The sequence below is a fragment of the Carassius auratus genome, chromosome 15 (assembly GCF_003368295.1).
Source record: "Carassius auratus strain Wakin chromosome 15, ASM336829v1, whole genome shotgun sequence".
In the NCBI taxonomy this organism is placed as follows: domain Eukaryota; kingdom Metazoa; phylum Chordata; class Actinopteri; order Cypriniformes; family Cyprinidae; genus Carassius; species Carassius auratus.
Window position 1 is genome coordinate 21,486,697 of NC_039257.1, and position 25,885 is coordinate 21,512,581.

The 25,885-nt window shown below is 36.9% G+C and overlaps 1 protein-coding gene across 1 annotated transcript; it reads left to right on the forward strand.

Moving 5' to 3' along the window:
• The first annotated feature begins 76 nt into the window (after positions 1–76).
• pgm2l1 (phosphoglucomutase 2-like 1) lies at positions 77–23,272 on the forward strand. The gene is made up of 14 exons (XM_026282898.1): positions 77–775; positions 2,294–2,461; positions 3,653–3,759; positions 4,424–4,508; positions 4,687–4,770; positions 7,007–7,200; positions 9,275–9,464; positions 14,694–14,791; positions 15,097–15,277; positions 15,470–15,563; positions 18,984–19,113; positions 19,245–19,434; positions 19,522–19,655; positions 20,284–23,272. Exons 1-14 carry the CDS (start codon positions 674–676, stop codon positions 20,384–20,386), a joined length of 1,860 nt encoding a protein of 619 aa, XP_026138683.1. The 5' UTR covers positions 77–673; the 3' UTR covers positions 20,387–23,272.
• The last annotated feature ends 2,613 nt before the right edge of the window (positions 23,273–25,885 follow it).

Genomic DNA, 25,885 nt, shown 5'->3' on the forward strand with positions numbered 1-25,885 from the left:
GCCTACTGCACGGTTGAACAAAATACAGAGAACAAAAACTAAAACTCAATTTCCCAGCATCCCCCATCTCAGCCCGACCCACCCCTGAGTTGTGACAGCAGTTTAGCTGAAGAGTTTGATGGTCACAGCGGTTCATGTGCGACATAAGCCCCTGCAGTACTCTCTTCCAGTTATAGAGAAACATTTGCACACGTGCTTTGTGACGTGCCGTGCGTAAATAACGGAACTGCTTTCGGATCACCAACAAACGCACTTGGGCTAACGTAAACCCATCGATGCTAACTACATGTGGCTCACCGGCTGAGGAAGAGTTGTTAGCTTTAAAGTTAACGTTAACTGATCCAGCTGCAGTGCATTTAATGTTGAATCGTTTTTGGTGATGTAGCTAGAAAATGTAGTGTTTAAACCGATCCAGATGTCATTTGGTCTGTGAGCATGGATGTGACGCAGAGTTCAACAGTAACGTTACCTATTTTGATGCGCGTTTAAGTGTGACAAGTTGACAGACTGTCTCGCCTTTCGTCGGTGACCTATTTGAGCGGTGACGTCACTCCGTTAATCTTTAATTTCCGAGCACGCTGTTGTGCGCATAAACATCCAGTCGCGCCGGTTGGAAGCAGCTGGATTAGAAGAAGTTCCCATCTAAACTCAGCCGTCTGGCTCTACCGCTGAAATGGGGTCTAATGGAGACCTCAACGCAAACTCACAGTGTCTCAGCAGCACTGGGGACCTGGCCCTGGACAAAGCAGTCAGTCAGTGGATGGCCTGGGATAAGGTGAAGATGTAACCGGTTTTAAACATTCTCACCGTGACGTTATGACTAGTGTGTGTGTGTGTGTGGGTGTGTGGGTGACCATGTTGGCAACCCTTGCCATCGTCAGAGGTTTTCAAAAGTGTTTTCATATTGTTCAAATGTTGTTTGTCCATATCAGACTGTACTCATGCACTTTTAAATACAGCATCTGTTGAGAAACTAAATAAATGTGTTTTATGTTATAAACATAAAGTGCAATGTTTAGAGAGAGAAACTCATTCAGAGAAACATTCAGTATTGCGTTGCATTTCACTGCATTGCAGTGCCAGTTTGAGTCATTCAGAGGTTTTGGCTGTGGTGGCACAGGGATGATAGCAGATACCATTATAATTTGATATGTACCATAGTCCATGGATTTTAGTATCATGAAATATATAATAGAAACAAGGTATGTGCATCTGATCCCAGTACTCTTTTGTAATGGATGGTCCTTCCATGGCACACAACTATTTCCACTCTTACAAAAAGTATTACTCTAGTTTGTGCAGGACATGGTACAGCGATGTTATTAGATTTAAGGTACTAAAGATGATGTACCATGGTATGCCATCACCATGTTTTTGCTATGTTTTTCTGATACATTGTAACAGCTATTTAAGTGTTGGCACATTGTAGTGTATAGATTTTAGTACAGTTTGTAGCACAGGCCAGTTTTATAGTCCTATGTCTGGCTGACCTCATCGTGCAAATGTCAGACTCCACCAGCTCTGGATGACTGGTGTTTATAGAAGTACACGAGAGCAAGCAGCTGGCAGTTGTAAGAGAAAACCATTAGTTCAGCAAAAATAGACAGAAAGTGGCATTTCCCGTCATGAACTGATTAAGTGGTAGGCCTTCTTTTACTGATTATGTACTTTAAATGCCATCTAAACATTCTTGTGTTCACATTTAGGTGGTTCAGCTATCTTACATGTTTGGATTAATCGGAAGTGTAGAGATGAGCTTTCAGCAACGGGAAAAAAAAGATAAATTTTCCATCCTTTAAAAAAAAAAAAAAAAAAACCATGCTTAGATGCATTACAGCTGACTCATTGCTGCACCTGGCATACTAAAGCAAATGCTGGGGAGAGTGTCTGGTGCTGCCCTCTGTTTCACTTTTTAGATGGGAGAACATTATTGATTTTTGATCTGGTCAATAACGGACCATTTGCAATGCTCTGCGGTGTCCCAGAATCACATTTGTCCTTAAAAATCCCTCTAAATTAGACTTCTGTACTTTACTGTTATGTGTGGGTCTGTTAGGGCTGTTAGTTGATTTGCATGAATGAATGAATAAATGAAATGCCAATTAAATAAATGATTGCATATCAGTATTTGCTGGGAAAAGTCCCAAATCGAAGCCATTTGGGAACTATGTTGGGACCCCCAAAGAATATAGACTTAGGGGTCATTTTATGCATGGGTTCAAGGATGTTGTTATTATTTATTTCTATTTTCTTGTGAATCTTAAGTTGACAACACTAGTTTTTGTGTCTTTAGAATCCTCAGACATGGAAGCAGATGGAGTCTCTGGTGCGAGAGGGGCGTGTGGTGGAGCTGAGGAGGAGGTTGTGCTCCAGGATGACGTTTGGGACCGCTGGATTGAGAGCGGAGATGGGTGCAGGCTTTGCTTGCATCAATGACCTCACTGTCATCCAGTCTACACAGGTTGGTTCAGGTTTACAGTGTGCAGGTGGAATCTCATTATTTGACCTGCTTGGACTTAGTGTGAGGTAAAAAGAACTCTGTTTGCGGTGTTTCTTGCAAAACAAATTCCATTCATATAGTGATAGCAAGAATATAACACAATATAATGACAATATGTCTTTACCATTGAAATACTGTTGAAGTATTTCCACGGTGATGAGCAGCAGATAATAAGTAATAATAGGTTATATGTCGTTATTTTCCACTGTAGTTTATCATTGTTGTATGAAAATTAAATGATTGGACAAATTGGCTAACCATCCCAGTAATTGTAATACTTGATTATAATTAAGTAAACATAAGCAGATATTGGTAATTAAGGCCAGGTGATTAAGCACACAAGTGCCACTCATTCAGAACTGGAGGTGACCGATGTGAAGCCAAATGTATTCAGACTGGGCCACATCAACCAGTAATTTTATTTCTAGTAATGGCCGTTAAAAAAATTCTGGAAAGAATGGTATGCAATGCTTGAATATGTTCCTGCCATTGGTCAAGGTTTTTGTTTCATGTGTCCGCCAGGCAATTGGTGGCAAAAAGTCCAAAATGGACACATTTAAAGTGACTGGATTTGGCAACTGGAAAAAATGCACTGAGAAGTTCAGTGAACATCAGAAAAGCTGCATGTACATTTCTGGTTAAAAATGAAAGGCCATCAACAGACAGTTGAAACTGGAAGCATCGTCACTCAAATCAGCAGTGAACAAAGTTCAAAGAGCTAGTCCACAGTCTAGGAAATGTTGGAAACTTATTTTTGACTGTTTGGATGCTGTGCAATAAGAAAGGACATTGTTTCATAACTCTATTCATGAAGACTTTAAATTGACCCTGCCCTCCATTCATCCAAGCCCCAACCCTCCTACCTGCGAGCCCCTGAGCAACACAAGTAAACAGGATATTACTGTATAATCAAATTGAGATTCATCTGTGAACAATGTCGAATGATGAGAAAAATATCATGCTAATATAGAAACATGGCCTAGATTTCTTTATGACACAAGTGTAGTAGTTGTAAGTCAGATCCTCAAGCTTCTATCTTGTTTGATTTGTTGTTGTTTTTTATTTATTTCTTGAATTATTTTGCCAGTTACATATTGTCCGTTCTCTGTTGATAATGATGATAACTCTGTTTTTTCTTCATTTTTGTTGTAGGGAATGTACAAGTACTTAGCCAAATATGTCCCTGACCTGAAAACAAGAGGGCTGGTGGTCGGTTTTGACACCCGTGCCCAAACAATGAGTGGCTGCACTAGTGAACGGTAACCCTCTCCACTCCTATATATGAACTTTATTCAAATACACCTTCATTGTGTTTATAATCTGACATATTTCATATATACAGTACTGGGCAAAAGTCTGAATTTTCTATGTTTTTCTGTAGTATGGTGGGGATCTATTAGCAGACATCTCATGGTTGCACTTTGTTTTATGTGCTTGCCCAGGAAAGTACTGGATAATATAATGTAACTGCATGGTTTCGGTGTAGTTTCATGGTCAGTACCTAGTTGTTAACCAGGTATTATATTGTATTATTGTAATAAGTATATAGTATACGGGTGGAACAAGACTGTGAAATAAAGTGCTCTCCATCTCATTTTGCAAGTGAAATGAGCAAAATGCAAAATTGTCCAGCAAAACTGCCTGTTGTGGACAAAAGCAGAAAGAGGAAGTGAGAGAAGACATTCTCGCTTCCTGCACTGAACAATAATGTGACATTCAGGCATGTGCTGAGCCCAATTTTATTCTTTTTGCACTGAAAGCACATTTTTAGAGTCATACGAACAATAGCATTAGAAGTTGCTGTTAAAATCGTCCACTCACTCACTCTACTGTAATTTTAACATGAACTTAACTGCACTGCATATGCATGTGTATATGTATATAGATAAATATAGATAATAATTTATTTTTTTCTCTCTGCAGACTTGCAAGGTTGACTGCGGCTGTTATGCTTTGTAAAGAGGTTCCTGTCTATCTATTCTCTACATATGTGCCTACCCCATTTGTGGTAAGAACATATTATTGATAGATCATGATAATACTTATTATTATGTGTTTAAATTACAGTTTTAAAAGCACTAAAATATCTTTCTCAACAAAGTTGTTATTTGGGAAGCATGCTAAGGAACAATAATAATAATTCTGTGGAATCCGGTGAATAGTTTTTCCATCTTTTTGCCCTCCAGCCATATGCTGTGATAAAGTATGGAGCTGCAGCTGGAGTCATGATCACTGCATCTCATAACAGAAAAGAGGACAATGGATACAAGGTGAGCATCTGCGTATCCTATTGGGAATTTATTTACAAAACAGAAATTCTAAACCGTTTTCAGTTATCAAGGCCATCCCTGCTGCATCACAGGAACACAATACACTTGGGCTAAAAAGACAACTGAAAGATAAGTGTACAATTAAAATATAACAACCAATAATGGGAATTCTATTATAATTTTGACACCCTGAAATTGTTACAAAAGAAAATATTTTCAAGAATGATGGTAAGTGGTTTAGTCGTAACCACTGGCTAAACCACATTTGTTATGACATAAAAATCACTTAGTGGTAATATTATAATGAGATCACTTAGCCACATCACAAAAGGAAGCAAAATCACATGCGCTCGTTTTTTCAGACACTTGCAGAAAAAGGCTTTCCAAAACTAAGTTACTGGGTAAATATTTTTCCATGATTCCTTGGTTGGTAGATGCACCAGGGACCCGAATATAGTACTTAAAACTTGGAAAAGTCAGATTTACATGATATGTCAGCAAGCCTTTATTTTAATAGGCTACCGGCATGTAAGTATATGTGCTTTCGGTTTTAGCTATGCCAAGTGAAGCTTGTCAGTGTATAAAATGTCACAGTTTCACATTTTTCTCTGAAACCATGCAGCCTAGATGTATGCTTTCAATTTGAATGGAAATCTTAACAGATACAATATAAAAGTAAGTCAATCTAAAATGGTGTTAAAATGGGCATTAACTGCTGGCAACCATGTTGGTATGCAAATGAGGGGTCCAAACTTATTTATCCACCACATTTTTATTTTGATCACACCTGCTCCTCACGTACATAAGTCCCTGTGGATAACATACAGTTGTAATCCAAATTATTCAACTCCCCAAAAAACGATCAGCTATCTTTTCCACACAGAGTTTATTTGTTGTGCTGCACGCACTGAATTAAAGTGATAGCACAATGTTCACGGTAAAAATGTACATGGATTGAAATTACAATGTGGTGATTACACCTTAAATGCATACAATTAAAGTCAGACCCTGAATGTATCTCTGTAAAAGTCCTGAGAAGAGCATAACTATACATAATTCTACATTATTAAAATAATGCTTCAAAAAGATTGGTATCGGTTATTGTATCGGTAGATACTGCTTCCTGTGGTCGATGATAGGAGATTGGCACCCAACATCCTGATCAGAGCACCCCTAGCTTCTGTAAGGGGCTGTAAACACACCAAGGTTAATATCACTGATATTTTAGGAGAAAACAATAACACAAGCACACTCTAATATAATGTCCTAATATCTTCATAAATGTATGTGTTGCAGATTTGAGGTCGACTGATATGGGTTTTTCACTGGCAGATGCCGGTATTTAGAAATCGGGACAGCCGATGTCCAATATATAATGCCGTTTTTTTTTTTTTTTTCTAATTAATCTAATTAAAGTGGGTTTGAGCAAATTATTATTGCAGGTTACAAGATAGTAGTATTAGCCCACTTTAGAGTAATAATACATGGCTCAAAACTTAAAGGGTTAGTTCACCCGAATATTAAAATTATGTCATTAATAAATCACCCTCATGTTGCTCTAAACCCGTGAGACCTCCGTTTATCTTCGGAACACAGTTTAAGATTTTTTATTTAGTCTGAGAGCTTTCTGTCCCTCCATTGAAGCTGTGTGTACGGTCTACTGTCCATGTCCAGAAAGGTAAGAAAAACATCATCAAAGTAGTCCATGTGACATCAGAGGGTCCGTTAGAATTTGTTGAAGCATCAAAAATACATTTTGGTCCAAAAATAACAAAAAAAAATTCATCATTGTCTTCTCTTCTGGGACTGTTGTGAAGCACGTTCACGTGCAGTCTCATACGTCATCAGTGTCAGTGCAGTGTCGTGAACACGCTCACAACAGACCCAAAAGAGAAGACAATGATGATTAAAGTCGTCCTTTTTGTTATGAATGGAGATGAACGGAGGTCATACAGGTTTGTAAAAACATGAGGGTGAGTTATTAATGACACATTTTTGGATGAACTAACCCTTTAAGTATCTTATGAAAACAATACTTTCACATGCAAATTACTTATTTCACTTATGAATAAATCAGCCTAATTTACAGCACAATCAGCCGGTGCAGATTAATCAAAACATGGCAATTATTGGCCATTTAATCGGCAAGCCGATCAATCGGACGACCTCTTGCATATACATTACCTCAGTGCAGTGAGTCTAAGATGTTCGATTTATCTTTTTCAACTTTCTGAAGGTTTACTGGCACAATGGTGCACAGATCTCCTCTCCACATGATAAGGAGATCTTGCGTTGCATTGAGGAGAGTAGTGAACCCTGGCCTGAGTCCTGGAATGAGGACCTAGTTGAAAGCAGCCTCTTACGGAGAGACCCACTGGAGGACGTCTGCCGCTGGTACATGGAAGATCTAAACACTATCTGCTTCCACAGGTGCAGTCTCTCACCTGTACTAAAGTACTGTTAGTCTTTATAAACTGTACACAAAAAAATAAAGGTGCCAGGAAGAAACTGATGTAATCAGACCATTTCTGTTTTCCCAAGATTCTTGATTTTTTTGATTTTTAGCAAGTCAGCTTAAAAATATAATTACTAGATTCAATTACCCTTTTCTTTATTAAAGGGTTAGTTCACCCAAAAATGAAAATTATGTCATTAATAACTTACCCTCTTGTCGTTCCAAACCCGTGAGACCTCCGTTCATCTTCGGAAAACAGTTTAAGATATTTTAGATTTAGTCCGAGAGCTCTCAGTCCCTCCATTGAAACTGTGTGGACGGTCTACTGTCCATGTCCAGAAAGATAAGAAAAACATTTTGGTCCAAAAATAGCAAAAACTACGACTTTATTCAGCATTGTCTTCTCTTCTGTGTCTGTTGTGAGAGTTCAAAACACTGCAGTGTAGTGATATCCGGTTCGCGAATGAATCATTTGATGTAACCGGATCTTCATCACCAAAGCGTACTGAATCGTTTTAAATGGTTCGCATCTCTAATACGCATTTATCCACAAATGACTTAAGCTGTTAACTTTTTTAATGTGGGTGACACTCCCTCTGAGTTCAAACAAATGAACGTTCGTAAACCGGATATCCAGACTGCTTTGATTTGAACTCTCTCTCACAGCAGACACGGAAGAGAATACAATGCTGAATAAAGTCAGATATTTTGCTATTTTTGGACCAAAATGTATTTTCGATGCTTCAAAAAATTCTTACTGACCCTCTGATGTCACATGGACTACTCTGATGATGTTTTTCTTACCTTTCTGGACATGGACAGTAGGGCTGCACGATATTGGGAAAAAATTACATTGCGATATTTTATTTTTCTGCGATATATATTGCAATATGAAATCTAACAAATTGTTTCTTACAAACAAAAATGGGGTTTAATTAATTAATATGCGCGAGGGAGAGAGAGCAAGACAGCGCTCATGTTGTTTGAAGACGGTGAGCGTGTGGCCGGGTCTCTCTCAAACGTGGATTCGTACATCGCGATATCGATGCTTAAATGACACATCGTGCAGCCCTAATGGATAGTATACCGTACACACAGCTTCAATGGAGAGAAACTGTGGACTGAGCTCTCGGAATAAATCTAAAATATCTTAAACTGTGTTCTGAAGATGAAAAGAGGTCTCACGGGTTTGGAACTACATGAGGGTGAGTTATTAATGACATAATTTTGATTTTTGGGTGATCTAACCCTTTAACCCTCTATTTAAAGAAATTTTTTTTTTGTCAAAATTACATAATTGTTAAAAAAAATCACTTAAATAACTTTGCAGAAAATATGCAATAAATACAACTGCATCTTGTACAAACTTATACATATGTTCAGGAATAATAAAAGAAAAATGCTTAAAAGAAAAAAAACAAATTCTCAAAAGTCAAGGTAATTCAAATGCAAAATGATTGAAGGTATTGAAGGAACACCAGTATACTATTATTAACTATACATTTTCTGTAAAAATGATGCACAGCAGCTTTCAGCCTGTCACCATGATGCAAACATTAAATATCAGACATACAGTAATAGTTCTATTTTTTTAGGTAAACGTGGACGTGTTTGACTGTTGCGCTAGCATCTCTTGCAGCATCTCATGCATAAAACAGCATGCTAACAACGCTGCGCTCAAGTTAAAAGAAGTTCACTCACATCTTCTCACATTTTTTGCTACACCACTGCTCATGTCAGTAAAATATAATTGTGGCAAAACATTCAATTTGAACTAATCGATAAAAATAAAAGCAGCATCTCGGTGCCATAAAATACATTATTGGACATTTGAGTGTCAAAAGCCTTTTTATCTTCTAGAAAACCTTTTATCTATTACAAAGAATCTTCGTGCACTGTGAATGTTCTTTTTGACACCAAACATACTGACCAAAAAAAAAAGCTTTATTTTTAAGTCTGTATATTGGGATATTAAAAATAATTCCTAATAGAGGTGCATGTATATATAAATAATAGAATCACACAATTTCCGCCCCTTCTTCATTGCAGAGAGCTTAATGCGATGTCTCCCCTGAAGTTTGTGCACTCATCTTTCCATGGTGTTGGTCACAACTATGTCCAGAGAGCCTTTGAGCAGTTTGGCTTTCCACCTCCAATCCCTGTTCCAGAACAGAAGGATCCAGATCCAGATTTTTCCACTGTGAGTTGTCCTAACCCAGAGGAAGGAGAAACAGTTTTGGTAAGTTTCTTTCTTTCTTTCTTTTCTTTCTTTCTTTTGTGTGTGTCCATGTGTGTGTGTGTGTGTGTGTGTATATTATTAGGGGAGAAATTTTAGGCTAAAGCCAAGCAAAATGAAACACTGGGTTGAATACCGAACAGGTTTTTTTTTTTTTTTTTTGCATTCTATGGCACGTTTAAGATAATTAAAGCAACAGAAGGAATATGTAAAAGTATGGTATTTGGGGTAAATGTGCTCCTGCTGTTGGGGCAAAAGGCACACGTTAATTAACATCATAATAGATGGCTGACTTTTCCAGTTGTTGACAAGACATGGTTAGATTCAGATGGTAAATATCATATATTATCTTAGACATCTTAGCTCACCATGTTTAGAATGAAACCATCATATTTAATAAAACTTATACTATGAGGCTGTTGAATGCTTGAATCTGATTGGCTGACAAATGTTCTGAGGTGTGCAATTATTTTCAGGGAAACGAACAGCGAACGTAGTTCCAGGCAGCTCTCTTGACCGTATTCACATATTTAACTGTAATAATTGTCACATAGTTTGCACAAAAAGGTGTTGTTAGCACTGCTAGAGCCCTGCACGGGCCTCAAATCTAGGCCCGAGCCCGGCCCTGGCCCGAGACGCTCAGGCCCTAGCCCGACCAGTGTCCGACAGCTGATCAGAATTATCAGCCCGAGTCTGACACGAGCCCGTGTTTTTATTTATTTATTTTATTACACAGCGGAAGCCTGCCCTATTTGCAACGATTAAAAAATGGGTCAGTTTTGTGTTGTTTTGTGTTAATTTCTTTATCAAGTTAATTTAGAAAAATGTTCGGAGCATTTAAAAAAAAAAAAGACGATTAACGTTAAACAGCCGAGCCGACAGCAAGTAGCCTAAAACATATTTAATCAATTAAGCCTCTCAAATCAACGCTAATACTTTACTTGGCTACAATAAAATCCATATATAAAACACTTCAAGCATATCACACAGACAGTTAGTTTAATAAATGTTTATTTATTAAACCACAGTGAGTAAAATAAAATAAAAAAATTTAAATACTGAGGCAGGCTTGCAACAGAGCTCGCAAACGACATGAGAAATAGCCTACAATCTAAACAAATTAAATTAATTAAAAACAAACTCGCAGGTTATCTTACCTCAAAAATGCACCACAGAACATATCCATTCTTTTTTCCATTAGTTTCCAACAGTTAAACGAAAATAAAGTCCAGTCAAATGAAAAGTTAGAACAGTCTCTTACAGAGCATCGTGGAGAAAAAGAATAGGCTCCAGAGTGGAAGGTTTTAACCCAGTCCTCCTCTCTTCTATCACTCTTCCCGCTGCGCTGAAGGCACGCTCGCTGCTGCTGCTGACGGGACACTAAACACAGAGCGAGCCAGTCTTGACAGTCGCGGTAGCAGGGTCTCTTTACATTAATTTACATTACTTTAGAGGCCTATAATAGCTACTACTACAATAAGTGGATATAAGTGAAGTATAATCGCTGGTCACGTTGACGGAAAAGCGTGCGTGTGCGCATGCGTGCGTGCGTACGTGCGTGAGACTGTCATGTCAGTATGTAAGTTTAATTATAACGGGTTGAATTATCAGATAATGAAAGTTATGAGGTTATGAAATGTCTTTCATAATGTTTTCAAAATGTTTGTTTTTCTGTCGCCAACGTCAGCTTCTCATTTTTTAATTTAATGTCTAAAAATATAAATAGAAGGATAACCCAAAAAAAGGCCCGAGGCCCGGCCCGCATGTGAGCTATAACGTGAAAATTGGCCCGAAGCCCGGCCCTAGGGGCATAAATAAGTCGGGGCCCGTCAGGCTCGGGCTGAAATGCAGGGCTTTAAGCACTGCCCTGATGATTTTATAAGTTAGCCTATATAGTAGAGCAGCTTAAAGGCTACACATGTCATTTCTCACTGTCTCTGTCTCTCTCGCTCTAATAACTTCATTAAAGGGGGGGTGAAATGCTATTTCATGCATACTGAGTTTTTTACACTGTTAAAGAGTTGGATTCCCATGCTAAACATGGACAAAGTTTCAAAAATTAAGTTGTACGTTTGAAGGAGTATTTCTGTTCCAAAAATACCTCTTCCGGTTTGTCACAAGTTTCGGAAAGTTTTTTTCGAGTATGGCTCTGTGTGACGTTAGATGGAGCCGGAATTTCCTTGTTTGGGTCCTGAGGCACTTCTCCAGGAAGAGCGCACGCTCCCGTATAGCAGAGCACTGATAGCACAGACAGACTTCACTGATCAGAGCGATTCACTGATCAGAGCGAGAGCGTCGCGAAATGTCACAAAAGGAGTGTGTTTTTGGTTGCCAGGGCAAGACAACCCTGCACAGATTACCAAAAAAAAAAAAAAACATCATTAAGGGACCAGTGGATGGAGTTTATTTTTACAGAGCATCAACGGAGTTGTGCAAGTGTTTGTGTTTGTTCCCTGCATTTCGAAGATGCTTGTTCACAAGGCCCAGTTTGACGACGGATTTTCGTATCGTTTATTTCTTAAGGATGATGCAATCCCAACGAAAAAGGGTCACGATCGTGTGTTGGAACAGCAGGCGGTGAGTAAAACTGCTTAAAATATCTCTGCCTCCTTGTTAGTGCGTCCGCCTCCCATCGGAGACCCGGGTTCGAGCCCCGCTCGGAGCGAGTCGTTGCTGCTGCTGTTCTCGTTCAGTTTCAGCCTCGGGATCTGATTCTGGATCATAAATAAACGGCTAAATCTGGCTGTTAGCCATGGTTTGTTTTGGATGTTTTTTTCCTCACGGTAATGTCACAGCTTCCAAACGCTCTCAACACAAAAGCCTACTGGCGCTTGTGATTCTTTAGCTCCGCCCACACGTCACGCCTCCAGTCGGTCGTGTTTTTCCTGGAAAAATCGGTACAGACTATCTTTCTCTTATGAATATAATAAAACTAAAGACTTTTTGGAGTTATGAAGGATGCAGTACTACTCTATAGGTATTCAAGATTAATAGGATATTGAGTGAAAACGAGCATTTCACCCCCCCTTTAATAACTGAATTAGATTGCTATCAATGGCTCATGCCTCCATTACCAGCTTCAAATGTGTGTTTTGGAACTAGCAAAAGAGGTGTTGGATGAGATGCGGAAAAAAATAATCCTACTCACAATAGAGATTTAAGCATAAAAACTGGACAGATCCCTTTAAATATGTAATCTGATCGATATCTTGGGGTGTGGAAACCGTAGTATAAGAGGAATAATTGACCCAGGGCCATTGCATTATTAGAAAAATAATAAACACCCCGAGGTGTAATGGTCATTCTGCTTCACGTTGCATATTTTTCTAATAATTCAACAGGCCATCGTCAATTATTCCTTACATGATATTAAACATGTCATATAATAAAATTTTGTTGTTACTACTGTAAATCTATATTCAATTATTCTGGGATATATTTCGATACTTTCAAAATCTTTATATTTTAAATTGATCTTGTGTATTTTAAAATATACATTTCAAAATAAGCAGAAAGTAGTATACATTTAGCTAAAGTGATTTTGAACAAGTATTAACTTGGACATAATAAAAAAAACAACAACATTATTTTAGCTGAACTATTTGCATCAATATCGTTGCCTTTTACCCCATGTGTGGGGTAAAAGCCCCCACCCCGTACATTTAATATGATTTTTAAACAAACCACTTGTATGATGCCCTGTAGAGTTTCAAACTTGGTGCTGTGATAGGATGTCACCTTTGCAAGTCAATTCGTGAAATTTCATCCCTGGTAGATATTCAGCAGTCAACTGTAAGTGATATTATTGGAAAGTTGAATCATTTAGGTCACGTAAAGAAGCGGGGTCACTGAGTGCTGAGGTGCGTGGTGCTCAAAAATTGCCAACACCGATTCCACAGCTGAAGAACTGCAAATGTCCACTGCCATTAATATCTGCACAAAAACTGTGCGGTGGGTGCTTCGTGAAATGCAGCTACATGCATGCATGCCCCACAAGTACAATACCAAACGTCAGATGGAGTGGTGTAATGCATTCTTTTTCTGGATACTGGACCAGTGGAAATTTGTTCCTTCTGATTGGCAACTCTGGGTTTGGCAAATGATGGATGACCATTAACCGTCTGACCGCATTTTGTCAATAGTAAAGTTTGGTGGAGGAGAGATAATGGCATGAGGCTGTTTTTGTGCTCAGCCTCATACAGAAGTCTAAATGCTTCAGCATACAAACACATTTTGGACTATGCTATACCTACGACTTTGAAGGAAGAGTTTGGAAAAGGCCGTTTTCTATTTCAGCAAGGTCCATAAAGACATGGTTGGATGATTTTAGTGTGGAAGAGCTTTTCAGCTGCATCAAACACCTTTGGAATGAACTGGAATGGAGATTGTGAGCTATTTCGTCAGCGTGAGCAAATACACATTTATACAATTTAAACAAACCTTTGAATGGCTAATGAACATTTAATTTCACAGACCTTGCAGACGTTATCAAATCCAGCTGTGAGATCTTGTTACGGGAGCATTTTTATCCAGCATGATTACGTGTTCTCTGTGTGACTGTTCGTCCATGGGAATTGAATGCTTTAAACTTTAAACTCATGTTTTCAAATTATACTACGCTTTATGCATTTGCCCACTGTCATATTCATGTAATTTTCACTGTGTGCTGTATGCAAAATGAGGGTTAGCCTGGCTTTAATGAAAATGATTCCCAATGCACACAAACTTCCCAGAATACTGAGTGCTCAGTTGGTTACAATTTATATACGATATACAGTATATAGGCTATCGGCCCCCCTGCTTTCAAAGATATAGGCATCAGCTGTCAAAAAAACAATATCAGTTGACCACCCTAAATTTACCTCAACCCCTCCGTATTGAGAGTTCACGTGAAGGAGTAGAGGTGTTTTGGTTGGAAGCGTAAGGCTAGGGGAAGGGTCAGATAGCCCCTTAAATGAAGATTTTTCAATGCCACACCTCAAACAAAGATGTATGAGAATTATCTAATTATACAGCAGCTACAGCGGCAACATGACAGCCCTGGTAAACGGAAAGACCAATAAATGTAAGCAGTTTTAGCATTTATAAAGATTTTAATGAAAAAGTAATCTTTGTTTTGTTACATTCAATAATGTGTTCATATTAGAGTCATGTTATTCAAAGAATTGGGCCTAAGTCATCATGCAGATACAACCACTGACTTGTGTTGCACTGACACTGACTTTGTTGTAGGAGCTGTCCCTTCGTTTGGCTGAGAGAGAAGAGGCCCGGATTGTTGTGGCCACAGACCCTGATGCTGATCGCTTGGCTGTTGCAGAGCAGAATGACAAGTAGGTTTTCTTGTTCATTAACACCGATTCCACAACTGAAGAATTCCACTGCAATTTAATATCTGCACACAAACTGTGTGGTGGAGGCTTCATGAAATGAGTTTCTATGGCTGAGCAGCTACATGCAAGCCCTGCAAGCTCTGCAATCGCTTGGCTGTTGCAGAGCAGAAAGACAAGTAGGTTATTTTATGTTCATTAAAACCCTCAGCTGTAAAATGTAGCAGTATCAATTCTACTTAACAGTACTTCTGAACTCTTGAGTGAATCATGTGGCGTATAACTTGTGTCCTATGTTTTGTGGGCAGTTGTGGTTGGAAAGTGTTCACGGGAAACGAGTTGGCTGCATTGCTTGGCTGGTGGATGTTGTTTAACTGGAAGGAAGCTCACCCTGACCCAGCAGATTCGGAGAGAGTATACATGCTGGCCACCGCCGTTTCTTCCAAAATACTTAAAGCCTTTGCACGCATAGAAGGCTTTAATTTTGAGGTAAGTTCAAGTCTCAATTTGAAGTTATTTGCTTGAGTGCTTTGCTATTCTTACATATAGACTATGATCTAAATGAAGATTAGAATGTTTTTTTTTTTTTTTGCTAAATAAAATGCAAAGCCACTGCTTAATAGTTTAACTCCTTACATTACTCTACTCTACTTTTTTTTACTTCACTCCCCTTCATCCTAGGAAACATTGCCTGGCTTCAAATGGATTGGAAATAGAATCCACGAATTAACAAAATCAGGAAAAGAGGTCATTTTTTCCTTTGAAGAATCCATTGGTAAGTGCCTTTATCGGCAGACACACCTGAAGTTCAAACTATGTTAAAGGGGTCATATGATGCTTTTTGAAGATCATTATTTTGTTTATTTGGTGTAACAGAGTTGACATGCTTTAATGTTCAAAAAACACATCAAAAACTGTACATTATTGTAGGTCCTCTATGCCCTGTCTCTCTCAAACAGTCATTTTCTACAAAGTTCCTCCTTCTGACAAGCGCAGGCTGCTCTGATTGGCCAACTGACCCAGTGCATTGTGATTGGCCGAAAGCCACAAGCACTCATCGGAAATGTAACGCCCCTTTCCATAATCACGCTTCATCTTTGAAAATAAATGTAAAGAATGTTAATAATTTCCTTAGTTTCACCAGTGGTTTTACGTACAATATTTATTGTTCACATCAGGCAAGCGGACTCATAAAAATTATGCAGTGTAGTCTTTATCCAGTCATAAAAACAGAATTCACAGTTTTACATGAAATGTCACAAAATTTGTCAAACTTTGAATTAATCAATCAAAAGTAGGTCATTACACTTAAATCAAATCACAGTATATATCTGTAAATATAAACCCACAACAATCATTTTAAATATTAATCCTGCATGTTCTGTGTGTCTCTGTTAAAGGGTAACTAAACCCCTGGTCAGAGTCTGACTCCACCCACTGACAATATTTGAAAAATGCTGAAAAGTGGGCAGAGCACAGCTGAGATAGATGGGACGAACCTAGGGTCGGGCCTGAGCGAGTGCCGCGTGATCCTGAGACCCACAGTGACGGATTGATTGACAGCTGCTGTCAGAGTCGCTAAAATGGAGAGTGACTGTAATGACGCAAGTAGCTTTGCAACAGAGCGATCATTTGAAGTAGAGGACTTTTCTCACCTACCTTCACCTGAAGTGGAGGATGTCGAGGTGTTCATATCAATTCGAGCAACTCCCGCACCGCGTCGCTTTTCAGCGCGAGCTGTGTGGAGAAGCCCATCTCCACCTCCATTGCGTAGCAGTTTGCACACTCCAGCTCTAGGCGGGAACTCACGGTCTTCCAGGCCAAGTGCATGCAACCATTGGTGCCTAATTTTAAAGTCTGCTGGAAAACTATGCTGTCCAGCAGTGCTGTCACAACCAGCAACACACCTACGTACCATCCTGACCACTGTACTACATACAGATAAATCTACGCTAACTTGAAGATCTAAATAACTATATAATTGCTATGCTAAATAGATGCTATAATAGTTTATCCTGGTCGTTTTACTTGCAGTTCCAACTTCTGACTCACTACAGTGATTTTGACAGAACAAGATGTTTTTATATTGCCAAGGTCGTGGTAGCTCGTACCAAGGGAAACTGCTTACGTCACTTGCCACCGCAACATCCAATAGGAAAAATCAACTGCAGTAGCCACTGTTCAACCTGAAGAGGGCAGCACTCAGACGTTTTTACACCATATATTATAGAATTAAAACACTTTATACTCAAATGTCAAAGTTACTCAAATCAATGAACAGCACTAATAAAGCCCCATTCTTATAGATCATTAACTAAAAAAAGTTGGTTTAGGGTTTAGTTACTCTTTAATGAATGGCGCAGAAGTGCGTTTCATTTACTACACACAGAGGCACGCCTGACGTCCACAGTGATTTCAGTGTCTGCCTTCTCACTAAATGAGGACGGAAACACATGAACAATGTCTCCAAAACTTCTCTGAGAGTCACTTCATGAGCATTTTACCATTTTATTAAAGTAAAAATAGCTTCATGTCACACAGAACTTTAAAGGCATTCGCAGCAACCCGTCAAAATAAAAGTCCAGTACTCTTATTCAGTAGAATGTACATATACATAGCCTACTACTACTAATACTACTACTACTACTACAGTAATGTTTTTTTTTTATTTAAGTAATTTAAGGCTTAATCAAACACCATTTCTTCCATGTTTTAATTTTAATAGTAAATCCCCTTTGTTTGCCTTTTTTTTTTTTCATTTTCAGTTATTAAAAGATTAATGATAAAATAAATTACTGTTTTATGCCTTCCTTGTGATAACAAATAAACACAGAATTTCTGAGGGAAAAAAATGCATAAGGCTACTTTAATAAAAAATAAAATAAGTTTATACATTCAAATAATTAAACATTCTAAAACGCAGAATTAGGTAACAATAAAAAAATATAAATCTAGTGAGGGGAAAAAAGTTCATAGGGCCCTAAACTTGTAATTTTTGTTAAACTTTTAATAAATTGATGTGGAAATGTATAAGTTTCATGATTTTTATTAATTAGACATGCTTTTTAATTGATACAATTTTATTTATTAAAATGGAGTTGAGAACTATTCAAACTGAAAATAAAAAGTTAAAATAAAACAGAATTCAGGAAAAAATAAAATCGATTTCATAGGGCCCTAAATATATCTCAGCCTTAGTGAGCCTGTGTTTATTATATATACTTTTTTATTAAAAAAATGGAAATCAGTTTACTAAATAATAAACTTGACTGACTTCTTCACTTCACTTTAAAGGGATATTTGTGTTGTTTACTTTTATTCATTCTATTTATAATTTTGTGCAATTACTTGTCAGTTGAGTCTGTGGCAAAACCTTCTGCAGTGTTTACATGACGTTTATTACTGCACAAAATTACTTAAAATAAATGTTTACTTTCATAAGTACAAGTTGACTTCAAAATGCACCTAAATTTTTTGCATTTTGTGTTTTTCAGTTGAATAAGATATCTTTCCCTATATATTTCATCATTAAGGATTTATTTAATAAAAAAAAGTCGAAAAATCTCGTCTCGTTCTCGTGAACCCAGTCTCGTGTCTCGTCTCGTGGGATAAATGTTTCGACACACCCCTAGTCATCCATAAAAAGCGTTGCTGTTCTGTTGTAATCTTAAAGATTCCTAAATGTATCTACTCTTGGAATGCCAAATAAAGTGCTTTTGCTCTCTTCTAGATACATCTCCCTGACATGACTGCTTCAACACTAACTGTGTTACTGAAACCACGCCTTCTTTCTTTGCGTGGACATTCGGGTGGCATTACGCAAATATTTCCACATAGTGATGTAGACATGTGGGTGTATTTAAACTAGGTGTTTTAGGGGGCGTGGCAGAGTCTTAACTTTGATCAAGAAAATCTCTTTGGATTTGAGACTTTAGTCTTTGAAACTGTACATATCTTCACGCTCCAAGAGCTTGTAGCACATCAAAGAGAAAGGAGAAATTTAAATCGCACCATATGACCCCTTTAACAGCCCTGTTTGTTCTATAAATATAGTGGAATAGTTTAGATAGTTCACCCAAAAATACAGAATACTGTACGTCACACAGTTTAAAAGGGTGTGTATTTATCAATTTGAGTGTAAAAGCATATGTAGAAGAATGCTAACGTTGTGTCTTCGTCTTTATTTTGATGCCAGGGTTTTTGTGTGGGAACATGGTTCTGGATAAGGATGGAGTCAGCACAGCTGCTGTTGTGGCGGAGATGGCTGCTTATCTACACACCAAAAACCTGTCCTTGAATCAACAACTAATCAACATCTATGAAATGTATCTCTTCTGCTTCTTTTTTTTTCCTTTAAGCGTCTAATGATAATGATTTTTAGGTGTATAATGTATCATTGTGTTCACATTTGATCATACAGTATGTGTTGATATTTCTCTTCACTGTCGTACCCCAGATATGGCTATCACATTTCCAGAACATCCTATGTCATCTGCAATGACCCACCAACTATTCATAAAATATTTAGTCGGCTGCGCAATTTTGGGGGTCCAGGTGTTTACCCAGAATCATGTGGTGACTGCTGCATCACACACATCAGAGATGTGACCACTGGTTATGACAGCAGTCAGCCTGACAAAAAATGTGTACGTCAAAAGCAGTTCTTTTGTATATTTCTTGATTGATGACAAACCGTTTGACTGGAATAAATGTTCTCTTAATATCTCCTTTAGATTCTTCCATTGTCAAGAAATAGCCAAATGGTCACATTCACATTTCAGAATGGCATTGTTGCAACACTTAGGACCAGCGGGACTGAGCCAAAGATCAAGTGTTACACAGAATTCTGTGCAGCACCAGAAGAACGGTCCGTATCTTCTATTCAAGTTTTCAAATACCGTATTTTTCAGACTATAAGTCGCACCTGAGTATAAGTCGCATCAGTCCAAAAATACATCATGATGAGGAAAAAACATATATAAGCCGTTCTGCACTATAAGTGGCATTTATTTAGAACCAAGAGAAAACATTACCGTACTGCGAGAGGGCGCTCTATGTTTTCAGTGTAGACTACAGGAGCACTGAGCAGCATAGAGCGCCCTCTCGCGGCTGGAGACGGTAATGTCTTCTCTTGGTTCATTTCTCTTAGGTCATGTCAAATTAATTTTGATAAATAAGTCACACTGACCATAAGTCGCAGGACCAGCCAAACTATGAAAAAAAAGTGTGACTTATAGTCCGGAAAATACGGTAAATTATATTGTTGATCGTTTATTCACTACTTTTTTGTTCAATTCATGAAACATCATTCCAAAAATGGCTCTGAACATTGATACTGGTTTTGAGAAAGCCTATTTATGTGTGGCTTTAATGTCCAAATGCATTTTGAGGCCACTCTATTTTCATGAACACCACCTAATTTTTAAATGTAAAAGACAAATAATAGCAAATTTGACATCTTTTAATTTTTTATTATTTATGTATTTATTTTGCAGTGATATCTCCAGTCTGGAGGACGTGTTGAGGAATGTGACCACTGCTCTTGTAGAAGAATTTCTAGAGCCTGACAAGAACAACCTGCTTCGCAGATCAGTGTAGCTTAATTGAAATAGTGGTAAGATCATTGTCTTCATGGGCATCTTGTGTAAAACCAGTCCCAAAGGCCTGTCAGTGAACTGTTCTGTTAGTGTTGTTTTATCACTGTGTAATGATTTGAAGCATAATCACCTTACGGCTCTCAAACAAAAAAGTAAACATGACTGCTCATTCATTTTAGTGGTTTATATATGACAAAATATTGTCATGATCATTATGCTCTTTTGCAGTTGAATGTCTTGCTCAAAGAAAGAAATCCTCAAGGCTTTAATTTTATTTGTTACATTTTTTCTGGAGTGTCACATTACTACTATAATGCCAGCTGTATTAGGCCAATTTTCTATGGTTCAGTGTTAGCTGGTGTCCAGATTTCAATATCTCTTTACGTAGACAATATGGTAGACATGGCCTGCTGGGTTTTCTCCGAGGTTTTGCCGGGAGCTGCTGCTGCTACCTTTTAAAGCTCTATGAGCATGTGTATTTGTTGTGCTCTCATAAATCTGTGTCCATATTGTATTTATATTTCTCTCTGCTGATGCTCACCGCTTTATATAGCGTCATATGCATTGATAATCATTAGGCAGGCAGGACGGCACCTTGTCGCTTCCTGTGTTTCTGTTGGCTTTGTCACGCTGAATACGCACAGGGTAATGAATGGAATGTATTATTTTTGAAGCTTTTGATTTCTGCAGTGTTTGATGGGCATATTTGACCTTTGTTGGTTATATACACAATAAATCAAAGGTTCAGTGTGCAAACAAAACAAGTAAGGCATTACATTCTACCAATACATAGAGACAAGGAGAAGGAAGATAATCATTCACTCTTTAGCCATTTGTTACTCAAACACCCACAAGAAAAAAAAAAATAGGGATCCGTTCTTCACACCTTGCTTAATAGATCTGAGATGATTTAAAAGATGCCAGATTTTCTAATTGTGATTACTGATCTCTGGTTAATTTGGTTCTTCGAACAAATTTACGGATTTGATTAAAATATCTGGATAAATATGTTCAGCTCTCTCTCTCTCTCTGGACACGCGGCGGCACGGATGACGCGGTTATTTTAACAACAGAAACACACAGAGCAGCAAAATTATCATTACTTTCACTAAAACAGCAGAATGAAAACAATGCTGCAAATATAGTTACTTTTCTTAGTATCTATTATATCTATAACATGTTCAATCCAGATGTGGCAAGACGTTTCTGAACTACATTTAGCAACTGTTGGCTAAGAACATTTCAAAAGAATCATGTAATTGTAATTGGGAAATTTATGTTAGATGGCTAGGATACAAATTAAACTTTGAAACGGCTGGTTATCTTTCTTTTCTGCTTAAGTTTGAGAAAATTTTGATTATTGTATATATTTTTTGTAGATAATGTTTTAAGTATAACATTAAAATAGTATAGATTTCAGGAGGAAAAGCCTGAAAAGAAACTTTTATTTTTTTGTCACATGGCCTCGCATTTATCTAAATGTAAAAATTCATTACAGGATTGTTTTTCTTTTTTTTTTCGTCAGGATCTCTGCTTGGAAGAAATATAGAGGCCGTGCCTCTTGGAACTTTAATTGAATACCCCCAATTTATTAAAAAAATTAATCATTTATTTGTATGGTTTTGTTATATCGGTCACATATGTGTCATGGTAGATAGGACTCTATTATAGAATCTGATTACAGAAAAACAGTTTTGAGCATGGTAATGGATTCAAACAAACAAGTAACAGACTGGGTGTACATTAACCTTACATCTGAACTCAGACCAAAGACTTCAGACTTGACTCGGACTCCAAGTTAAAGACTTGTGAACATTCCTGCTTGAAACCATCAGCATCGATTGGCTGAAGGCAAGACCGAAACGTAATGGCATCATATCATTAAAAAAAAGACACCTAATGGAAAGCTTGACCAAATTATGCACCTTTATAAAGAAACAACCAAGTGAACAAAAGTAGTGTCATAACAAATAAATGAAATGTGCAGTGTTTATTTCATTTGTTATTTGTTTTACATGATTATGTCAGTGTTGTTATTACAATTTCATTTAATTTTATCTTTGAAGCAGATTTGTTATGTGACGGCATTTATTACAAGTTTCTTAAGGGTCAAGATCGTAATCTGCATGTCCTGCGCTCCATCACTCTCTTAATAACTGTCACCACTCTAATTAATGCACTACTCACACTAACTCTATAACATGTGTGTAAGACTCCAATTATGAGGTAATTATTTCATGTTGAATAAATATTTCAGAGAGTAAAATTTACAGATTATAGACTACAAAGCATTTTATTATTTTCAAATACATTTTTTATTATTTTCAATTATTCTCAGTGGATCAGTGTAATAAAGTAGCAGTTGCTGGGACAAATTTTAAGTATCACTTAAAAAAAGATGCAATCTAATCCTGTTTATATGGAACCAGCCTGCACCCGAGCAGGTTTAAGCTTACAGACCAGTTTGCTTTTGACAGCAACTCCGAGATGAGCTTCGAAGAACCAACCAATCCAAGATCATGCCAAATCGTCAACCATTTAATCACGCTAACTGAGTTAGCAGTGTACAAAGAAAGGGTCCCAGATTTCTATCAGTTCTCAAGCGCTTATTCCTTGGTTTAGGTTTTAGTATAGATTTCAGCTCTTCCAATTTAATATTTATTATTTTATATTATTTATTTGGTTGTTCTATTATGTCCCCCCCCCCCCCCCCCAATGATTTAGATTTACCTATGTCTTAATATTGAATTTGTGCCATTAATATCCTGCTATTTTGTTATACTCTGTGTTTAAAAAAATTCTTCAGTGTACTATTGTTTGATTTAAAGCTACTATATGATCCTATTCATATTCAAATAAACATTAATAAAAATCAATTTGAAATGTTTCAGTGTTTGAAAGAGTAATACATTTATATTTTAGTTGACTTCACTGGTCGAGAGGGTCAAATGGAGTGTACCTGATTTATTTTTATTTTTTTTTGCCTTTTGCCTTTTGTTATTATTATTATTATTATTATTTATTTATTTATTTTTATTTTTTTTGTGAGTGATAGGTTTGGAAAACCAAAGAACCGTTTTCTGAAGTGTAATGCATATAAGTACAGTGTATATATGTGTATATATATATATATATATATATATATATATATATATATATATGTGTATATATATATATATATAATGTTGCCCTCTACCAATAAATGTTTGTGTTTGGGATGTGTTGTTACTCCTCTCAAGGAATATAGGAAAGATCAATAAATCTGTACAATATTCTGGTGCCAACGATTACTTGGACAGTAGGGTAATTAACATATTATGTTGGCAACCAGTCCACAAATCCACATTTTCACATTCAAACTGCTGAGATGGGTGGATTAAATCAGTGGCTATCAACCAGGCAACCCACTAGGGGGCGTTAGCAAACTTCCACATGAGCTTCAAAATTTCAATGTCTACTGAAATTGAAACAAAATGATATACAATGGGGATGTTATTTTTATTAATATTAATATTATTGTTAATACAATCACTAGGATTTCCAATAATTGGTCACTTTTTTTTCTAAACTCATTCACAGCAGTAAATTTCATATCCAAAATGCACCCATTTTGTTTGTTGATTTTGATGATCCTTTGTGACGGTTGATTGTAACGTATCATTTGTTCTGTTGGAAGATCCAACCACTGCCCATCACAAGTGTTTCTGACCCCAAGACTAAACTCTTTTCTACAATTATCCAGTTGTGATCCTCGGAATGTTGACTTTGGCTACTCAAACTATCTTCCTCACATTACATTAAGCTAATATAGATCAGTAGCATACAAGGGGGTTTCAGTCAGTGCCTTCAGTAAGTAACTTTAAGCTACATACCCTTACACATCTATTTTACACAGCCGATGCAGCCATATGCATATTATGCCACACACAGGCTCTCAAAAAAATCTGATCGAAAATTTCAACAGTAGGCTATAGGGTGGGTTAAATGCAGAGTAAATGTCCCTACATGGATCAGTAAAAGTAATCCACCAATACATGGGTCAATATTAAGATTCATGTCACTCTACAATGACTATGCACCCACAGCAGCAAAAGTGTACAAATGCTGGACATACACCACATCACGGTATTTTCAATGTACACCTCCATAAGAGTGTGCATGATACAATACTCATCAAATATTAAAACACTCACCTGTCACTTGTAAATAAAGTGTGTTAGTGTTTCTGTCAAATCCTTGCTCATTTATTCCTCTTTTGACTGCGGATGTTAATTTTTTTATGTAAGATATTCCAGTTTAACGTCAAAGAAACTAATCATAGGCCAATTTGTGGACATTACACAAATGAAAATTATATCTTAATAATAATTCACACAATTTTATTTTTAATAAGAGAACGACCCTGACGGCCCACCACTGATATAGACACAAAAATAGTACTGTAGGCAGATAATGTACATTTGCTCTTGATTAATTATTGCCCTTTGTTTCTTTGTTGTTGTTGTTTTGTTTGACTTTCTATTTTGTGATATTTTCATGACTTATATTTTGTGAAGCTCAACAATCTGCTGCTGCATGTCAGAACTTTATTCTTTGTTTTGTTTTTTCTTGTTTTGATGAATGATATAAGGAATTTGGCCTTTGTGTTCCTCATATTTATAATCCTGGTCTGTTAAAAATAAACAAATAATAATAAAATAAAAATAAATATGATTGGAAATATAGATCTTCAGATATTGTTCATATTATGATTTCTAGAACTACAAATAATTGTAAACAGTGTGTTTTAGAGCATTTTTTGTTGTTGAAGAGTTAATAATTTATTTATTCAAAGCTCAAAATGTAAAATATGAATAATAAAATAAAAAGATGAAGAAAAAAGGTTTATTTTCACAACCTTATTTGATAATATTTTCTTACATTGGGTGGCAATATAGTTCTGACCATGACACACACACACACACATATTAAGATATGATAAAAACTACTACTTATGGAAACATTGATCACACTAAAAACAACACAAAACTACAATAATATAAGAAACAGAAAAGATTAATTAATTGTTTACCCAGCTCTTCAGTCTTTGATTAGCTCACCTTACCTCTTATCTGACAAGTCATTCCTTCATCACGTGATAACCTTATGAACTTAACTAATGCAATCTTGAGCCGGAAATAGTATTGTTTCATCTCTCAAGTTTTCAGGTTTAAGTCTTTCCTTCATCAAGTGACAGCCTCAAAAGCTTTAACCTATCGTTCATTATTTTGTCACGTGATGTGAAAGAGTTGAATAGAGAAAATAATTTATAAGCTTCCTTAAGTGGGTGCTTAGTTATTCTTATTATTATAATTATTAAAATTATTATTTATTCTTACAGTTGCGTGATGCATTTCTGGTCTCAAATTGTAGCTTTTTACTTCTTACAATAATGTGTGAATTTCTTTAATGATCAGAGTCTTCATGCACATTCAAAGCCTCAAAAAAAAAAAAAAAGCAT